This window comes from Belonocnema kinseyi, chromosome 9 (assembly GCF_010883055.1).
Source record: "Belonocnema kinseyi isolate 2016_QV_RU_SX_M_011 chromosome 9, B_treatae_v1, whole genome shotgun sequence".
Lineage (NCBI taxonomy): Eukaryota > Metazoa > Arthropoda > Insecta > Hymenoptera > Cynipidae > Belonocnema > Belonocnema kinseyi.
This window is the reverse complement of record NC_046665.1, coordinates 101600286-101619809: the sequence shown is the minus strand read 5'-3', so window position 1 is coordinate 101619809 and position 19524 is coordinate 101600286. Positions and strand designations below refer to the sequence as shown.

Below are 19524 nucleotides of genomic sequence, written 5' to 3'. Positions count from 1 at the left end.
CTTTTTTTGTATGCATTTCATATTTTTTTAATTGAAATATAAAATATGTCACTGTTCTGTTAGATAATTTATCTTTTTAGGTTTAAAATTCAACTATTATGTTAAAAATTTAATTATTTTGTTGAAAATTCAAGTATTTTGTTAAAAATCCATGTTTTATCGTAGAAAAGAGATTCTTTGGTTTAAAATAAATTAATTAATTTGAACATTTTAACTTTTAAATCTAAAATCCAACTTTATTCCTTTTATAAAGGATTTTTTGTTAAAAGTATTACGATATTAAAATGCTGGTATTTGAATATAAATGATCAAGGCAAATGTTTTTCCATTTTCTGGTCAACTAAAAGTAACATATTCATATTTGATGCTAAACACAAACATTTATTCCGATAAAAACCTTCAAAAATAAATAAATTTGAAAACAAATACTTAAATTTTCCACTCAAAATATAAATTTTCAACAAAAATGAAATAATTAAAATTTCAGGTGAAAAAATTAATTGAAAAAAAACGGATACTCAAGAAAATAATCCAGTTTTCAACCTAACTGTTGACTGTTGAAATAAAATTATGAATCTGTAACAAGAATAATTGCATTTTTGACCAAAAAGATGAATTTTCAACAAAGAATATTAATTGCTAAAAAAAAGTGAATTTCCAACTAAAAAATGTAATTTTTTAATCAAAAATTGAATAATTCCATTTTTAGTCAAAAAATGAACGTTCAAACAAAGAGATGAACTTTCAATTCAAATTATGGAATATTCAACTCGAATAATATTTACATTTTCAGTACCGAAAAATTGTTTCTAAAGTTCTAAATATCTTTTTAAGTTATTCGAATTTTTCTCAACATTTTTATAAATGCTGAAAAAATTATAATTAATTATTAATTAATTAAATCATTAATCTTTTTAAATATTATCTTCAAATAAATTTTAAAAAGCACTTTAAATTTTCCTAGAAATATTAAGAAAATTTTGTTATTCTCTTGAAACCTTTCAAAATTGTTTCAAAAACTTCTAATTTTTTTATTCGAAATCTCCAAAAACATGGAAAATTGAAAAAAATTTTAGAATCTCCCAGATTCTTTTTGAAAATATTTAAAATATTTGAAAAATTTTAATATACACTTAAATTAATTTTCCAAATTAAAATCATTAAAAATTTTACCAAAAATCTTAAGAAACAAAATTTATTTTGAAACCTTTCGAGATCCTTAAAAAGCGTACAACTTTTATTTCAAAACCTTCAAAAATTTAAATCGTTTTAAATATTCTCTTTTAATTATTTTTATTGTAAATCTTTAACTGCAATGGTTTAATTTTTAATCAGAAAGATGAATTTTCAACTCAAATGATGAGTCTTTAACGAGAATAATTGAATTTTTGGTGAACGAAATGAATTTTCAACTAAAAAATATTATTTTTCAACCAAAAATAGAACAATTAAATTTTCAGTATAAAAATCATTCTGAACCAAAAAGGAAATAAATTTTTAACAAAATAGTAAAATTTTCAGCAAAAAATTGCTTTTCATTAAAAGAAAAAAAACATTTTTCAATCAAATATCTAATATTTCAAACAAACAAAAATCATTTTTAACAAAAAAGATAAACATTCAATTGGAATACTTGAAATTTTAATCGAAAAGGATAATTTAAACAAAAAGAATATTAACTTGCCAAAAAAAATATTTTCTACAAAAAATAAATTTTTATCAAAATATGTGGATTTTCAACGATATAGTTGAATTTTGAATTAAAAAAGATCAATTTGTATCCCAATTATTTAATTTCAAAAAATAAAAGATCAATTTTTGAACCAAAAAATGACCTTCACATTTTCAGTTGAAGGAATTAATCTCCAACCAAACTGATGAATTTTTAAACATAAAGATTAATTTTCTACAAAAAGGCGAATTTATCATTTCTAAATAAAAAATATAAATTTTAAACCAAATAGTTTAGTTTTCCTAAAAAGAAGATACGTTTTTAACCAAAAATAGAATGGTTAAATTTTGTGTTAAAAATCTAATTCTTTAACAAAAAAATAACGGATTTTCAGTAGAATAGTACAATTTTCTACTGTAATAGTTGCATTTTTAGTTTAAAAAATTGATTTTCAACAAAGTAGTTACATTTTCAGCCACGATAATAAATTTAACAACAAAAAATGAATTTCAACACAAGAGTTTAACTTTTAAATAAGTAGTTAAATTTTTGACTAAAGGAAGATGAATTCGAAACGAAGATTGTAAAAAAATTTCTATTATAATTCAGAAATATTTCTTCTTTGAAATAACTACTTCAACTCTGAAACCTAATTCAAGTACTTTCTTTTTCTAAAATTTGAAAGAGGGAAATTTCAAATTGTGACAAATAGATAAAGTCAAAACCACTTTTATAAATTGAAAAAAAATGATTAAAATAATAAAAACTTGAATTTTTCTTGAATCAAGTCGCCAAACATTGCTACTTATTAAATAATTTTTCATTTTCTTAATTAAAAATTTTCAAATTGAAATGGTTAAATTATCAATCTAGAAATTAGAAGTCATTTAAAAATTAGAAATATTTTCGAATTTATTTTTATAATTTCGAATTTGTTTAATTACTTTGATTTTTTAAACCTTAACATTTAGGGAAATCCATTTAAAATCCCCCAGACTGCGTTTAGAAAATTTTTGAAATCTTTTGGGACGTTTTCAATATATTTTTAAATATTCTCTTAAAATTATATTTTCAAAATAAAATATCATTTAAAATGTTTAAAATCATTTAAAAACTTCTAAATTTTATGTTTCAAATCTTCAAAAAATCTACACTGTTTTTAAAATTTCTGGATATCTTCTCAAATTTTCAATAAATTAAACAATTTATCCTAAACTTCTAAATATCTTTTTAAATGTTTCGTGTTTTTTTAACACTTTTAAAAATGTTTAAAAAATTCGCTATCGCCTTAAAGTCTTGAAGATTCTTTTTCGACAATTTCGTAAATGTTTTGTAATGTTTTGAAAGCTTTTTAAATATTATCTTAAAATAAATGTTAATTTTCCTAGGAATCCAAAGAAAATTTATTTATACTCTTAAAACCTTTCGAAATTCTTAAAAAGCTTCTAATTTTTTTATTCGAAATCTCAAAAATGTGCAAAATTTAAAAGAAATTTCTTTTGAATCTTCCAGATTATTCTCCTAAATATTTTCAACAAATATTCTCTTTAATTAATTTTTAAAAATAAAAAATAATTAATTAAAATTTTTCCCAGTAACCTTAGAATTTTTTTATCATTTTGAAACATTTCTATCTTTAAAAATATAGATTTTGTTTGAAAGAATTTGAATTGAGAGTCTCAATTAAAAACTTTCAAAATATTTTAATTTATAATTAGTCTTGAAAATTGCATTTTGAAATTTTCTATATGTGCACTTAAAATGGAAATTTTTTTACGTTAAAGATTTTTAAATTGCGCATATAACCAGAATATCATAATTGAAAAAAAACTTCACATTTGAAAAAAATTGAAATCGAACTTATTTTGAATTTTCTAGCAATTTGCCAAGAAACTGAAAAGAAAGATTATTTTAAATTTCACTATGCAGGGTATTCAATGCCTCGCGATTCTTAGGAACAAAATTCAAGGATTTTCCAGTTTGTCTAGGTCAAAAAATCAAGATTTTCTAGGTAAAAAATAATGAAATAATGGTTTTTTCTACAAATTAACAAAAGTTGACATCCTATTTTTCATTAGACAACAAATTCTAAAAAAGTGGAACCATAAATAAACAAATTCTTAATTTTTTGCGAACATAAATCTTTGTGAAATTTTTGATAATCTTTGTTCGCTCGAAATCGTTGAATTCTTTTGAAATCTTCTCAAATTTTTTTGGACCTCTTGAAATCATTTAAAATCTTTGATTTTATTTTTAATTTATTAAAATCTTAGAAATTCCTGAAATATTTTGAAATTCTTATGAATTCTTTGAAATCTTTCTGAAATCTTTTGTATTGATTAAAAATCGAGCAAGTATTAAATAACCTTAAATTAGACTAAATTAAATTAATTTACATCATTAAAATATACCTTAGTGTTTCGGCCCTGAACTGTTGGCATGTATTGCACATAAGTGTGCAATTGTAACAAAAGATGATATTTCAATAGCCAAATAATAATTTTTACAAGTTGAGTCTGTTGTTGCGGTTGATTCAAAGGATTTAATTTCTGGCTAATGGAAGTCGGCAATGAAAACTCGCTAAGGACCTGAGGAAAAATAAAACATTAAGGTAATCAGAGAAGCGCAAAAAATAAATTAAATTATAAGGGTTAATTACTACTGGAATCTGGTATACACTCTTTCTGCAATCTTAAGCATTCTCGTGCAATTGCACACACACTTTTGCTATCTGATCCCATCTTTTGCAAACCCATGCCACATATTGCAATCCCACGCCATCATTCGCAAACTCATGCCACATTTTGCAATCCCACGCGATGTTTTGCAAACTCATGCCGTTTTTTGCGAGCCCATGCCGTTTTTTTAAATCCCACTCCATCTTTTGCATACTCATGCCGTTTTTTGCAAACCCATGCCACATTTTGCAATCCCACGCCATGTTTTGCAAACCCATGCCACATTTTGCAATCTCACGCCATCTTTTGCAAACCCATGCCACACTTTGCAATCCCACGCCATCTTTTGCAAACCCCTATCCTTTTTTGCAATCCCACGCCATCTTTTGCAAACTCATGCCATCTTTTGCAAACCCATGCCACATTTTGCAAATCCCTTTCCTTTCTTGAAATCCCACGCCATCTTTTGCAAACTCATGCCGTTTTTTGCGAACCCAAGCCAAATTTTGCAATCCCACCGCTATGTTTTGCAAACCCATGCCACATTTTGCAATCCCACGCCATCATTCGCAAACTCATGCCACATTTTGCAATCCCACGCGATGTTTTGCAAACTCATGCCGTTTTTTGTGAACCCATGCCGTTTTTTTAAATCCCACTCCATCTTTTGCATACTCATGCCGTTTTTTGCAAACCCATTCCACATTTTGCAATCCCACGCCATCTTTTGCAAACCCCTATCCTTTTTTGCAATCCCACGCCATCTTTTGCAAACCCCTATCCTTTTTTGCAATCCCACGCCATCTTTTGCAAACTCATGCCATCTTTTGCAAACGCATGCCACATTTTGCAAATCCCTTTCCTTTTTTGCAATCCCACGCCATCTTTTGCAAACTCATGCCGTTTTTTGCGAACCCATGCCAAATTTTGCAATCCCACCGCTATTTGAAGGCAATCCTAGCGATTTCAATGATTTTGAAGGACTTCAAGGTTTTTAAAGTAATTTTGCAAGATTAAAGGATTTAAAGATTTATATGGATCTAAATGTTTTTATATATAATTTTGATGAATATGTTTAATTTTGTTTAATTTCCAGAGAACTTCAATAGATTTTATGACATTTTATTCACCTTTTATACAAATTTCAAGGAATTTTAAAGATTTCTAAACCTATCAAGAGATTCCAATGGATTTCAATCATTTTTGTGGAGCTTTCACTGATTTTAAGGCTTTTAAAAGGCTTTTATGAATTTAACATAATTTTTCAGGATTGCCAAAAATGTGTCGGAATTTCTAGTAAGCTTTGGAAAATAAATTAAGTTTCAAGAGATTTTAAGGTATTTCAATTAACTTCAACAAGATTCAAGGATTTTATTAAATATCCAAGGATTTCAAGGAATGTCAAATATTTCTAGGGATTTAAACGTTATTTCCAGAGAACTTGAACGAAGAAGTTAAATTTGAATTATAGTTAAGGGCTTTTAAATTATTTATACTTTTTTAAATGGATTTTTGCGTTTTTCAAATATTTCAAGGGATTCCTAAAAATGCCAAATATTTCAAGAAATTTTAAGATATATTCAGGAATTTAAAAACATTCAAGGATTTGATTAAATTTCCAAATATTTTAAAGGATTTAAAAAATTTCTAGATATTTTAACGTTTTTTCCAGAGAACCTTAATGATTTTCCTAGAATTTTGTAGAATTTCTAAACATTTTAAGAGATTTCTGGTGAACTTTGGAAAATAAATTTATTTTAATTTCAATGAATTCTTAGCGATTCCAAAGATCTGAAGGGATTTTAAAATACTTCAAAGAAATTTTATAAAAGTACAAGGATTTTATTAAATCTTCAAGGATTTCAAGAAATTTGAAAGGTTTCTAAGGATTTAAACGGGTTTTCAGAGGAGTTTGATTAAAAGGTTTAATTAAAATTATATTCAAGAAGAAGAAAAAACTAATTTTCAATCTAAAAGATCACTTTTAAGTTAATTGAACTTTATGAATTAAATTTAATTGAATGAAATTTTAATTTTATTTTATTTTAAACCAAAAAGATTAATTTTTATCAAAAAATATTAGTTTTTAACAAAATACATGAAGTTTAAAATAACTATAAATAAAAATAAAAAATGAATTTACAACTAAAAAAATTACTTTTTAATTAAAATAATTAATCTTCAAACAACAAAAAAATGTTTAACAAAGTAGTGCAGCTTTCGAACGAAAAGTTTAATTTTTTACCAAATTGTTGAATTTTCGAGAAGAAATCACAGATTTTCTTCAAAACAGATAGATTTTCAACACTTTTTTCATCCAAAAAAGATTCATCTTTTACCAAAAATGGAATAGTTAAATTTGCTGTCAAAAATCATAATTCTTGACAACAAAAAATGGATTTTCAGGAAAATAGTTGAATTTTCTCTTGGAATTGTTGAATGTCCAGGTAAAGTAATCAATTTTCAATTTAAAAAAAAAAATTTAATCAAAGAAATGAGTTTTAAATAGAAAAGATAAATATCAAACTAAAACGAATTTCCAACTAAAGAAATGAATCTTTAACTTAAATAATGAATGAAGTAAAAAAATAACAATTTTTAACAAAGCAGTTCAACTTTTTATTTTTTTCAACCAAAATCAGCTTAATTTTGAATTAGACAACTGCCTTTTTAACCCAAAAAGATTAAATTTCCATAAAAAAGAAGAATTTTTTTGCAAAAAATGGAATAATTCAATTTTGGGTTAAAATAATCAAAATTTAAATTTTAGGAAACTAATGTTTAACTAATGAAATGAATTTCTAATCAAAAAGATAAATTTTAAACAAAGAGAATTTATTTTTGAAAAAATATATTAACTTAAAAAAAAAGATTAACTGATGAATTTGACTTTAATGGTTAAATTTTATACCAAAAAGATGAATTTTCAAACCTAAAGTTTAATTTTCTACAAAAAAGGCGAATTTTTCACATAGTTCATAAATTTTCAAACAAATAGTTTAATTTCTAAATAAAAAATATCAATTTTCAACTAAATAGTTGAGTTTCCATCGAAAAAGATACATCTTCAACCAAAAATAGAATAGTTCAATTTTATGTTAAAAATCTTAATGCTTAACAACGACAAAATTGATTTTCACAAAAAATAGTTCAATGTTCTTATGGAATAGTTAAATTTTCCCTTAAAATAATCAATTTTCAATTTCAAAAATTATAATTTTTCATCAAACAAATGAGTTTTAAATAAAAAAGATAAATTTCGAACGAACGGTATTAAGTTTTTACCAAAAAAGATTAATTTTCCATAAAAAAGTTCCATTTTTGTCAAAAAATGGAATAGTTCAATTTTAGGTTAAAATAATTAAAATTTCAATGTTAAGAAAATAATGTTTAACCAATGAAATGCCTTTCCAATTAAAAATAATTAAATTTTAAACAAAGATCGTTTATTTTTGAAAAAATATATTAACTTTTGTACCAAAAAAGATTAATTTGTAACAAAATACATGAAATTTCAACTAAATGTAAACCAAAAACTAAAAACGAATTTTCAACTAAAGAAATGAATTTTCAATTTTAAAAAGACAACATTTCATCCAAATGAATAAATTTTGAACAAGAATCAATTTTCAACCAAACTGATAACTATTCAACTAAAATTATGAATCTTAAATTGGAATAGTTAAATTTTATATAAAAAAAAAGAATTTTCAACTCTAAATATTTATTTTCTATAAAAAGGCGAATTCTCCAAAAAGTACATAATTTTTCAAACAAATAGTTTAATTTCTAAATAAAAAATATGAAATTTTAACCAAATAGATGAGTGTTCGTCCAAAAAAGACACATCTTCAACCAAAAAAGAAATAGTTAAATTTTCTGTTAAAAAGCTTATTTCTTCACCAAAAATTTATTTACAGGAAAATAGTTAAATTTTCCACTACAAAAATTAAGTTTTCACTAAAAAAATCGATTTTCAATACAAGAAATGAGTTTTAAATGAAAAAAGATCTATTATAAACGAACGGGATTAAGTTTCTACTAAAAAATATTATTTTTAACCATACATAAAATTCCAAATAGATATAAACCAAAAACTAAAAACAAAATTTAAACTTAAATGGTGAATCTTTAAGTAAAAAATTAATTTTTAACAAAGCACTTCAATTACCCAACAAAAATTTAATTTTCTACGAAATAGTTGAATATTCGAGAAGAAATGATGGATTTGATTTAAAATAGATAAATTTTCAACCCTAAAATGTGCATTTTTAATCCAAAGAGATTCAATTTCCATAAAAAGGTCAATTTTTGCCAAAAAATGTAATAGTTAAATTTTGAGTTAAACTAATAAATTTTCAATTTAGAAACTAACGTTTAACCAAAGAAATTAATTTTCAAACAAAAAGATAAATTTTAAACGAAGAGAATTTATTTTTTAAAGAAAATATTAACTTTTTCATCATAAAAGATTAATTTGTAACAAAAAACATGAAATTTCAAGTAAATGTAAACCAAAAACGAAAAACAATTTTTCAACGAAAGAAATTAATTTTGAACCCCGAAATATTAATTTTCTACAAAAAAAAATCGATTTTTAACCAAATATGATTAGATTTTCAACGAAACAGTTGAATTTTCAATTTAAAAAAGACCAAATTTTCATTCAAACTAATGAATTTTGAACAAGAAACAATCAATTTTCAACCAAACTGATAACTTTTCAACTAAAATCATAAATCTTCAACTGGAGTAGTTAAGTTTTGTATAAAAAAGATGGATTTTCAACCCTAAATATTGATTTTATATAAAAAGACGAATTGCTCAAATAATACATCAATTTTGTAACAATTAGTTTAATTTATAAATAAAAAATATCAATTTTAAACCAAATAGTGGAGTTTTCGTCCAAAAAAGAGACATCTTCAACCAAAAATAGAATAGTTAAATTTTGAGTTAAAATAATAAATTTTCACTTTTTAAAAATAATAATCTTCAATCAAAGAAAGTAGTTTTTAACCCTAGAACGTGGATTTTCTACAAACAAAATCGATTGTTAATCAAATATGATTAGATTTCCAATGAAATAGTTAAATTTTCAATTAAAAAAGACCAATTTTCATCCAAATGATTGAATTTTGAACACGAAAGGCAATTTCCAATCAAAAAAGAACATTTAAATTTTAACTTCAAGGAATTAATTCTCAACCAAACTGATGAGTTTTCAACAAAAATGATGAATCTTCAACTGAAATGGTTGAATTTTATACCAAAAAGATGAATTTTCGACCCTAAACTTTAATTTTCTACAAAAAACGCAAATTTTTCACATATTACATAAACTTTCAAATGAATAGTTTAATTTCTAAATAAAAAATATCAATTTTTAACCAAATAGTTGAGTTTAAATTAAAAAAAGATACATTTTCAAGCAAAAATAGAATAGCTAAATATTATTTAAAAAATGTAATTCTTAACAACTAAAAATGAATTTTCAGAAAAATAGTCGAATTTCCTACTGGAATAGTTAAATTATTAGTTCAAAAAATTGATTTTAAACAAAGTAGTTACATTTTCAACCAGAGTTCTAAATTAGAATAATTATTAAAATAATGAAAACTTGAATTATGCTACGATTAGAAGTATATTCCCGGCTTTTTAATTAACTTCCCGTGTATACCAGAAATCCTAGTAATTAACCCCTCGATGAAATTTTGAAGTTAAAGATAAATAAATAGTTGTAAAATTTTACCTGTAAAAGACATAATCCTGGAAATTGCTCAGAAAACATTTCCATCAACTGACTCGCGATAACAGCATCTGGCGAAACAACATAAACATTACTTTCGCAGAGAGGATAAATAATGGTAGCTTTAGCCCAATAAACCAAGTGTCCCGTTAATTGGAAAACTTGGGACAATGTGAGATCCGAATCAGCAGCTAAAGTCTGTAAACTTTTCAGGGGATTGTACATGTGAACCATACGTCTCAAAGCCGGAGAGGCATCAGTTGGCAGCGATTCCAATAATTCTAGAGGTTCAATTAAGAGCAATAACCCGTGGTAAGGTCTTAAGCTGCTCAAGCATCTGGGAAATTAATATTAATATATAATATAGTACTTATCTTAAATTTCGGCACAATTACTACATTTTTTCGTGAACATAGGCATTATTCTTTCTCATGAATTGCCAAATTTGTTTAAATTTTCACCAAGTAATCGAAATTTCAATCAATAAACATCAATTCTCAACAAACATGTAATAACTGATATTCTAACTAAGGAAATATTTTCATTAAATTATTTTTTTAAACAGGGTGTCTACTCAAATCCTGGAAAAAAAAATCCTTGACAATTACATGTTTTTTCGAGGATTCTCAAGTTTTTTCCAGGTATAATTATTTGAAAGTTTCAGGGTGGTCGTTTTAATCAACGAAATAAATTCCCGGTCATTTTCCGGTCTGCGAACATTTTTCACGGTCAATGAAATTAAAAAAATGCAACTCTGAAGCTAAAAAATTTTCCACTTAAGGTAATAAAAAAATTAAAGGTACTAATATTTTTCAATATAAAAAATATATAAATCCATTTTATTATTTTCAATTCTTTAAATTAAGAAATCAATCAATGAACTTTAAAATTTTCAGAATTTAAGAATTTTAAGCTAAAAACATTAAATATTGAAAAATTGCAAAATTTTTAACTGAACACTTTTTAAATTAGAAATTGAATTCTTTTCTTTTTAGATACTTTAAACATCCTTGGAAAGCTTAAACATTTCATTTCAAAATCTTGAGAAATCTAGAAGTTTTTTTTAATTTGTATTAAATTTAAAATTACCTTGGAAATTTTTTCAGAACTTTTAAATATCTGTCAAAATTAATTAAATTTTTTCTACAATTTTCAGAAAATCCTGCAAATATTTAAAAAGTTTTTCAAAGATTTAAACAAAATTTTCAAAAAAGATTCTAGAAGATTCTAAGAAAACTTTCTAAAATTTGCATGATAATTTTTAATCTTTTTAAAACTTCCTAAATATCTCTTAAAATAACTCAAATTTTTTTCTACAAATGTTCCTTTGGAAATTATACATCAAAATTTTAAAATTTCACTTACAAATTAAGCATTTTTCAAATATAACAATTAAAATTGTAACGTTCAAAGTTCAAAGACTCTTCAAAATTTTAACGATTCCATGCTTTCTATGTCAAACAATTCAGTTAAAGAGTCTTCACTTTTAAATATTTGGATTCAATTTACTTGTCTTAAATAAAAATTTAAATATTGCTAAATATTCAATAATTAATCTTTTTTTTAATTAAAAATTTTTAATTGAATGGGTTAAAAATGGAATATTTTAGAGTGAAACAATATTTTAAATGTAATAAAATCCTTTAATTAAGAATATATTATTATGCAATTATTTTTAAGTTGAGAATAGTTTATCAATTTTCAGACACACATTCAAGTTTTAACGTTAACATCTGAAAATTCTTAAATTTTGAACCAATTTAAAATCGTTTTTGCTCACTTTTTATTACTTGAAGTAGAGATAAATTTAAAAAAAAATGTACTTATTTATCAAATAAAAATGTTTGTTATCCGAAATTTTCAACATCAAAGACTTTTATTTTTTATTTATTCGAGTCTTTAAAAAAGCATTTAAAAATTATTCGAATTAAAAACGTAAGCTTAGAAATAAAAATTTTTAATGTAAAAAAAATTTTAATTTCGCATTGTAAGCTAAATAATAGCACAATTTAAAAACATAACAATTCAACTAATTATTTAAAAACTGGTTAAATCGAACGTGGACAGATTTTACTTCTACAAATTTGTAAAATTCCCGGCCAAAAAAAATCCTCTGTCATTTCCCGGTTTCCCGGTCCAGCGGCCACCCTGAAGTTTATTGCAAATAATGTTCTTTTTAAATTCTATTAATTTAATTAATATTACAAGATATTCTTAAATATTTTATCACGACAGATTAAATAAGTAATGAAATAATTCTAAAAACATAATTAATCATTTCTTGAATTTGTCTCTAAAATCCATGAATTTGTATATAAATTCAAACAAATCTTTATTTTATTTACTTATACTTAAAATTTAGTGCATATTTATGTAAACTAATGTGTTCCCTATATTAAATTCAATTCAAACGGCTCTAAATTCCTAACTTTTCAACCAGAAATTTGGATTTTCAAACAGATGGATTTTTAACCAAATAGTCGAATTTTCAACCGAAAAGATTAATTTTCTACCAAAAAGAAGATTTAAAAAAAAATACATTAAGTCTCATTCAAAAATTTTTAATTTTCAAAAGAGAAAGATTAATTTTCATACTAATAGATGAATTTTGAACTAAAAAATATCAGTTTTCCATCAAAAAAATAAAAATAAAATAGATAAATTTTCAGCTAAAAAAACTATTTTTCCACAAAAAAAAAACAGATTTATTTTTAAAACAAATTTAATTAAACTTTTAACCAAACAGTTTTATTTTTCACCAAAAATATAAACACCTAACTAAAATTATAAATATTTAAATGCAATACTTGAATTTTCATGCAAAAAAATTAATTCCAGGGGTTTTCCAGGTATCCTTTTTTAAAAGTTTATTGCAAACAATATTCGTTGGAGTTTCTAGTAATTTAATTGATATTGCAAGATATTCTTAAATATTTCAGCACGAAATAATTCTCAAGACATAATTAATAATTTCTTGAATTTGTCTCTAAAGTCCATGAATTTGAATATAAATTCAAACAAATTTTTATTTTATCTAGTTATACTTCAAATTTAGTGCATATTTAGGTAAAATAATGTGTGCCCAATATTAAATTCAATTCAAACGGCTTCAAATTCCTAACTTTCCAACGAGAAATTTGTATTTTCAAACAGATACATGAATTTTAAACCAAATAGTCGAAATTCCAACCAAAAAGATTAATTCTGAACGAAAAAGAAGATTTTTCAACAAAAAATACATTAATTCTCAAACAGTTGAATTTTCAACAGAAATATTAATTTTCAAACAAAAAGATTTTTTTTTAACTAAAAAATATCAGTTTTCAATCAAAAATAGAAAAGTTGAATTTTCAGTTAAAAAAATTATTTTTCCACCAAAAAAAGAACAGATTTTTTTAAAACAAACTTAATTGAACTTTAAACCAAGCAGTTTTATTTTCAACCAAAAGATGAATTTTCAAATAAAATTATGAAGATTTAAATGCAATACTTGAATTTTCGGGGGAAAAATGAATTTTCAAACAAGAAGATTAATTTTAAAACAGGAAGATTCATTTTCGACCAAGAAAGATAATTTAAAATATATAAATATGAATTTTCAATCAAATAGTTGAATTTTAAACAAAAAAAGTTCAAGTTTCTACCCAAAATGGAACAGAAGATTCATTTTTACCAAAAAAAGCCGAATTATAATGAAGATAAATGAATTTTAAATTAAAAACATAATTTGCAAAAAAAAAATTTAATAGTTAAGTTTTCAGTTAAAAAATTAATTTTCAACTAAAGCGACAAATTTTCAACATATTCAAGGAATTCTAATAATTTCGAATATTTCAAAAATTCAAGTATTTTAGGGAATTTGGAGAATTTTGGGGATTTCAAGGCATTAAATGAATTCAATTAATTCATGAAATTGAAGAATTTTAAAGAGTTCAGAGAGAGTTTCAGGACATTAAAAAATGCATTAAATTTAGGGAATTGAAATAGATTAAGGAATTCAAGGGTTTCGGAGAATTCCGAATGCAGGTAATTCCGAATATTCAAGGAATTGAAGGAATTTAGAAATTTCAAAGTATTTAGAGAATTACAAAAATTCAGGAAACACAAGGAGGAATTCCGAGATTTTCAGAATTATTAGAGCATTAATGGAATTCAAGGAATTCATCAAATTGAAAGGATTTAAAGAATTCAGGGAATTCAGAGAGTTGAAAAAGTTCAGAAAATTAAAGGAATTTCCGGAATTTAGCATATTCAGGGAATTCATAGAATTCTAATGATTTCGGGATTTCAGAATATTCAAGGATTTCAGAGAAATCAAGCATTTCATGATATTCAAAGAATTCCAGGATACTACAGAATTCAACGAATTTCAGGGATTTAGAAGGTTTAAGGAATTCAGGGAATTCAGAGAACTGAAAAAGTTCAGAAAATTAAAGGAATTTCCGGAATTTAGCATATTCAGGGAATTCATAGAATTCTAATGATTTCGGGATTTTAGAATATTCAAGGATTTCAGAGAAATCAAGCATTTCATGCTATTCAAAGAATTCCAGGATACTAGAGAATTCAGCGAATTTCAGGGATTTAGAAGGTTTAAAGAATTCAGGGAATTTCAGAATATTCATGGATTTCAGAGAAATCAATGCATTTCATGATATTCAAAAACTTCCAGGATACTAGATAATTGAGCGAATTTGAGGGATTTAGAAGGTTTAAAGAATTCAGCGAATTTCAGAATATTCAAGGATTTCAGAAAAATCAATGCATTTCATGATATTCAAAGAATTCCAGGATACTAGATAATTCAGCGAATTTCAGGGATTTAGAAGGTTTAAAGAATTCAGGAAATACAGAATATTTCAGGATTTCAGGACTTTCAGCGATTGTAAGGAATTCATAATATTCAAGAAACTCAGAATATTTATGGTATTGAAAATATTCAAAGAATTCAAGGATTTCAGAGAATTCAAGAAATTCAGAAAATCTGCCAAATTTTAATTGCTCTAAATCTAAGACTCTTAATTTTGAAGAAACAAATTAAATGATCATTTATTAATTTATTTTCAGGCTTAAATTCTTAGTAGCTAAATTATTTAAATTGATAAGAATGCGAATAAAGTTTCTTCCATTTATGTAGCCTATGTAAGTCTTTGAAAGTTTGAAAGCCTTTGAAAGAAATATTAAAAATTTTTAGGTATTATTCATTTAAAGCTTGCATAATATCGAAAATTTGGCTTGATAGTTGCACAATTTTCAGCTCGAAGGATTTTTAATTCAATTATTTTGAATTCAATACCAAACTCATCTTTTAAAAAAGCATTTCAAATTAAAATATTTAAAATTTTGCACTTTCGAAATTTGAAATCATAGCGATCTTATTTTTTATTCAATGTTTCATTCTGGAATATTTCAAGAATCAATAATAATGAAAAATAAAAATATATAAAAATAGAACTATCTGAAATTGATACCTCAGTATTGGAATAATTTCCTTAATTTTAAATGATTACAATTTCAGAGTTCTGAATTTTTATGTTAAAAGCTAAATTCACCGTTTTTTCCTTTCATAATTTAAAATTTGCAATTAAAATTGAAGTGTTTGAAATTTGAAAAGTAAGGTCAATAATTTGAATTTTTAAAATAATTCAAATTCACTTAAAATTATTTAAATTTTATAGGTTTTATCATTAAAACAGTTTCAATATGAGAATTTTTGGTAATTAGTAATTTTTTCAGTTTTGAATGAAGTTCGGATTTGTTTAATTTTCAACGCTCCTTAAGAGAAAATTTTTCATTTTTGATGTTTCTCATGCAATAAAACTTTATTTTAAACGTTTTTTTAAGAATAATTACACTTGAGATTTTTATAATTAAATTTGTTTTCATTTTAAACAGTGATTTTTTTATGTAAGATCAATTAAAAATTGAAGAACCTTTGAATTTAAAACATTAAATTTAATTGTTCAATTATTCATTTTTTAACGATTTTCATTAGAAATTATACAATTTCAATTCCTTTGCATTTTGAATTATCCAATTTTCAAAATTCTAATATTAAAATATCCAATTTCGATTGTTTTCAAATTATCCTCTCTTTGTAAATTTTAACCTGAAATCATTCGACTTCGAGACTCTTTAATTAAAAAAAAAATTGTTCAATTTAGAAAACGCAAACATTTATTTAATGTCATGACGTTCATTGTGAACATCCTTTAACACAACAGAGCAAATAAATACAAAATAAATGAATTTTCAAATAAAATAATTAATTTTCAACTGAAACAGTACAATTTTAAACAAAAAATTTGAATTTTCAACTAAAATTATGAATATTTAAATTTTCAAACAGAAAGATTAATTTTCAACAATTAAATATAATTTGTCAACAAAATACATGAATTTTTAAGAAAATAGTTGAATTTTCAATTCAAGAAGAAAAATATTCAACCAAATAGTTTAATTTTGAACTAAAAAAAAAGAATTTTCCACAGAAAATGGAATAGTTACATCTTTAGTTTAAGAAATTTAATTTTAAACCTAATTGCTGAATTTTCAAATGAAATTGTGAAGCTTCAACTGGAATAGTTAAATTTTAAATTAAAAAAATTAGTTTCAACCTAAACAAGGAATCTTCAACTGAAATCGTTGAATTTTCAACAACAAAATATTGATTTTTACTAAAAAAAAAAGGTTAAATTGTCAACCAATTTTGTAATAATTAATTTTTAAGTTGAAGAAATAAATGCGTAACCAAAAAAGACGAATTTTCAACTAAAAAAGCTCATTTTACAACCAAAAATTTAATAATTAAATGACTAGTCGAAAAATTAATGTTTAATGAAAAAGATGAATTTTCAACTAAAATTATGAATATTCAATTGGAATAAAAGTTACATTTTCAGTTTTAAAAAAAGTAAATAATTTTCAAACAAAAAAGAAATAAATTTTTGACAAAAAAATCCTTTTCATCCACAGAAAAAAAAACTTTTCAATCAAATAACAAAAGAGTTTAAATTTCAACCAAGTAATTTTCTTTCCAACCTAAAAGGATTTTTGAGAAAGGAGATTAACTTCCAAAGAAAAACATCATTTTCAATTTAAAAAATAAATTTTTGAACAAAATACTAAAATTTTCAACGGAATAATTGAATTCTCAATTTAGAAAGACAAATTTTGATCAAAATTTTTTAATTTTCAAGTAGAAAGAAATCAATTTTCAGCAGAAAATGAAAAAGTTACATTTTTATTTAAAAAATAAATTTTCATCTTAAATGCTGAATTTTCAAATAAAAATATGAATCCTTAAATGCAATAGTTAAATTTGAAAAAAAATTATTTTCCTACTAAAACAAAGAATCTCCAACTGAAATAGTTGAACTCTCAACAATAAAAACAAAATTATTTTGTACTAAAAAAGATAAAGTTTCAACCGAAACTTAAATAATTAAATTTTAAGTTAAGCAAATCAATGTTCAACCATAAAAGACGAATTTTCAACTAAAAAAATATCATTTTTCAACTAAAAATTGAATAATTAAATTTTCAGTAAAAAGATAATTGTTCAACTAAAATGATTTTTAAGCAGTGAGATTAACTTTCAAAGAAAAATATGATTTTCTATCTAAAAAATAGATTTCTTAACAAAATACGTGAATTTTGAACTATAAAAGATCAATTTTCAACCTTAAAAAATTGAAGAGTTAAATTTTATGTTGGAGAAATCAATTTTCAATCAAACTGATGCATTTTTAACTAAAATAATGAATCTTAAACTGGAATAGGTGAATTTTATACCTACCAAAAAGATAAATTTTTAATCATAAAGATTAATTTATTACAGAAAAAGACGAATTTTCGACAAAGTACATAAATTTTCAAACCAATAATATAAATTTTCAACCAAATAGTTAAATTTTTATCCGAAAAAGATAAATTTGTAAAAAATTTGGAAGAGGGAACTCTTAAATTGTGAGGAATTCTGACTTAGAACAGGTATTTTAAAAAACTGTTTTATTCTAAATCCGAATTAAAAAAGGTAAAGTCCATTTTTTTTTAAATCGAGAAAATGATTGTTTCTGTATGCTTGAAATATTATCAATTCGGTTATCAAACTTAAATTAGCGAAAAAAAATCGCAGAACAGAAATTTGTACTGCGATCAGAAGTAAATTTCCTGTATTTAAATAAATTCCCGGTCATGTCGCCATCCTGTTCTAATTTAATATTTTTCAATTAGAAACTATTCAACTTTGAATGTCTTTATTTAGCAATTATACAAGTTTAATTGCTTTTCTTTCCATAGCAAATATTTTCCTTTTTAAAAAGTTTACATAATCTCAACTTGTTTGTTTTTAAACTTTTTTAATTCGAATTTATTAATTATTGCTTTACACCTTTTTTTAAACTAAATATCTAAAAATATGGTTGTTAATTTATTTTAAAATTTGTTATATTTTTAATATCAGAAAATAAAAGTGCAGGGATTTACAGCTAATTAAAATTAAATATCATTAGAAAAAATATCGTACCTGTCTATCATTTCTGGATTCATGATGAGACCTTTTTTGTGGGACTGATGAACTTTTTGAGGCAGGCAAAAGCTCACTTGAATCCATTTGTTAATCATTATATTGATGATTCCAGTTGTGCTCAAACTATTAAAAACTGACTTTAAATCTCGGGCAAGGGAACTTCTTTGGAGAATTAATTCGTAAGGCGATTCATCGCCATCACTTTCCTCCTCTGACCTAAAAATTAAGGTCGAAAATTAACGGTACGAAATTAATTTTATTTTAAATTTTATTAAAAAATAAAATTAATCGTGTTTTTGAGTTTTTAGAACCCTTACCGAGCAGCAACTTCATCATGAGTCGAGACCATCATTTTAATTTCCTCGCTAAGAAAACCACATCGTTTTTCTTCGTGCCTCAAAGCTATACCAAGTCTAAAAAAATTGTTTTGTTAGTTGAAATTTAATTTCAACTCTGCCTTCTATTCCCAGATTGTATCGTTACCTTCTACTGAGATCGTAGTAACATTTCACAACGGAATGACTAGCTTGAGCTTGAAGAGCGAAAACGACATTGAACAACATCGAGGAATTGACTTCCTTCAATCCTCGCGAAGACAAAAGTGTCGGGTGTCCAACAAAACGTACATTGTTTACTTTTAACTCAAATTTTAATTCACACAATTCTGGCTTAACGGCGAATAAAGTTGAAAGTACTTCGTCAGATAATCCGGTGAGATTTCCATTTGTTATGTTCGAAGTAGGAAATGGCAACTTTCAAATAGAAGAGAAAAATATTTTGAGCAAGTGAAAAAATCAAATAAATTAATTTTTTTAACAAAATTGAGATAACGATTGTCTCTGTATTGGGAAAAAATTCCCTGAAAATTCGAACAAGCTTATGTCATTTTTTTTCG

At 24.0% G+C, this 19524-nt stretch overlaps 1 protein-coding gene across 1 annotated transcript in view; it reads right to left on the bottom strand.

Moving 5' to 3' along the window:
• The window catches only part of LOC117180771 (GATOR complex protein NPRL3), a 30842-nt gene that overhangs the window by 6853 nt on the left and 4465 nt on the right, over positions 1-19524 (bottom strand). The window contains exons 2-6 of the mRNA XM_033373271.1: positions 19113-19381; positions 18947-19042; positions 18627-18845; positions 10103-10436; positions 4084-4260 (exon numbers count right to left, since the gene is read on the bottom strand). Of these exons, the coding sequence (XP_033229162.1) occupies positions 4084-4260; positions 10103-10436; positions 18627-18845; positions 18947-19042; positions 19113-19381 (1095 nt within the window). The remainder of the gene's footprint in view (positions 1-4083; positions 4261-10102; positions 10437-18626; positions 18846-18946; positions 19043-19112; positions 19382-19524) is intronic.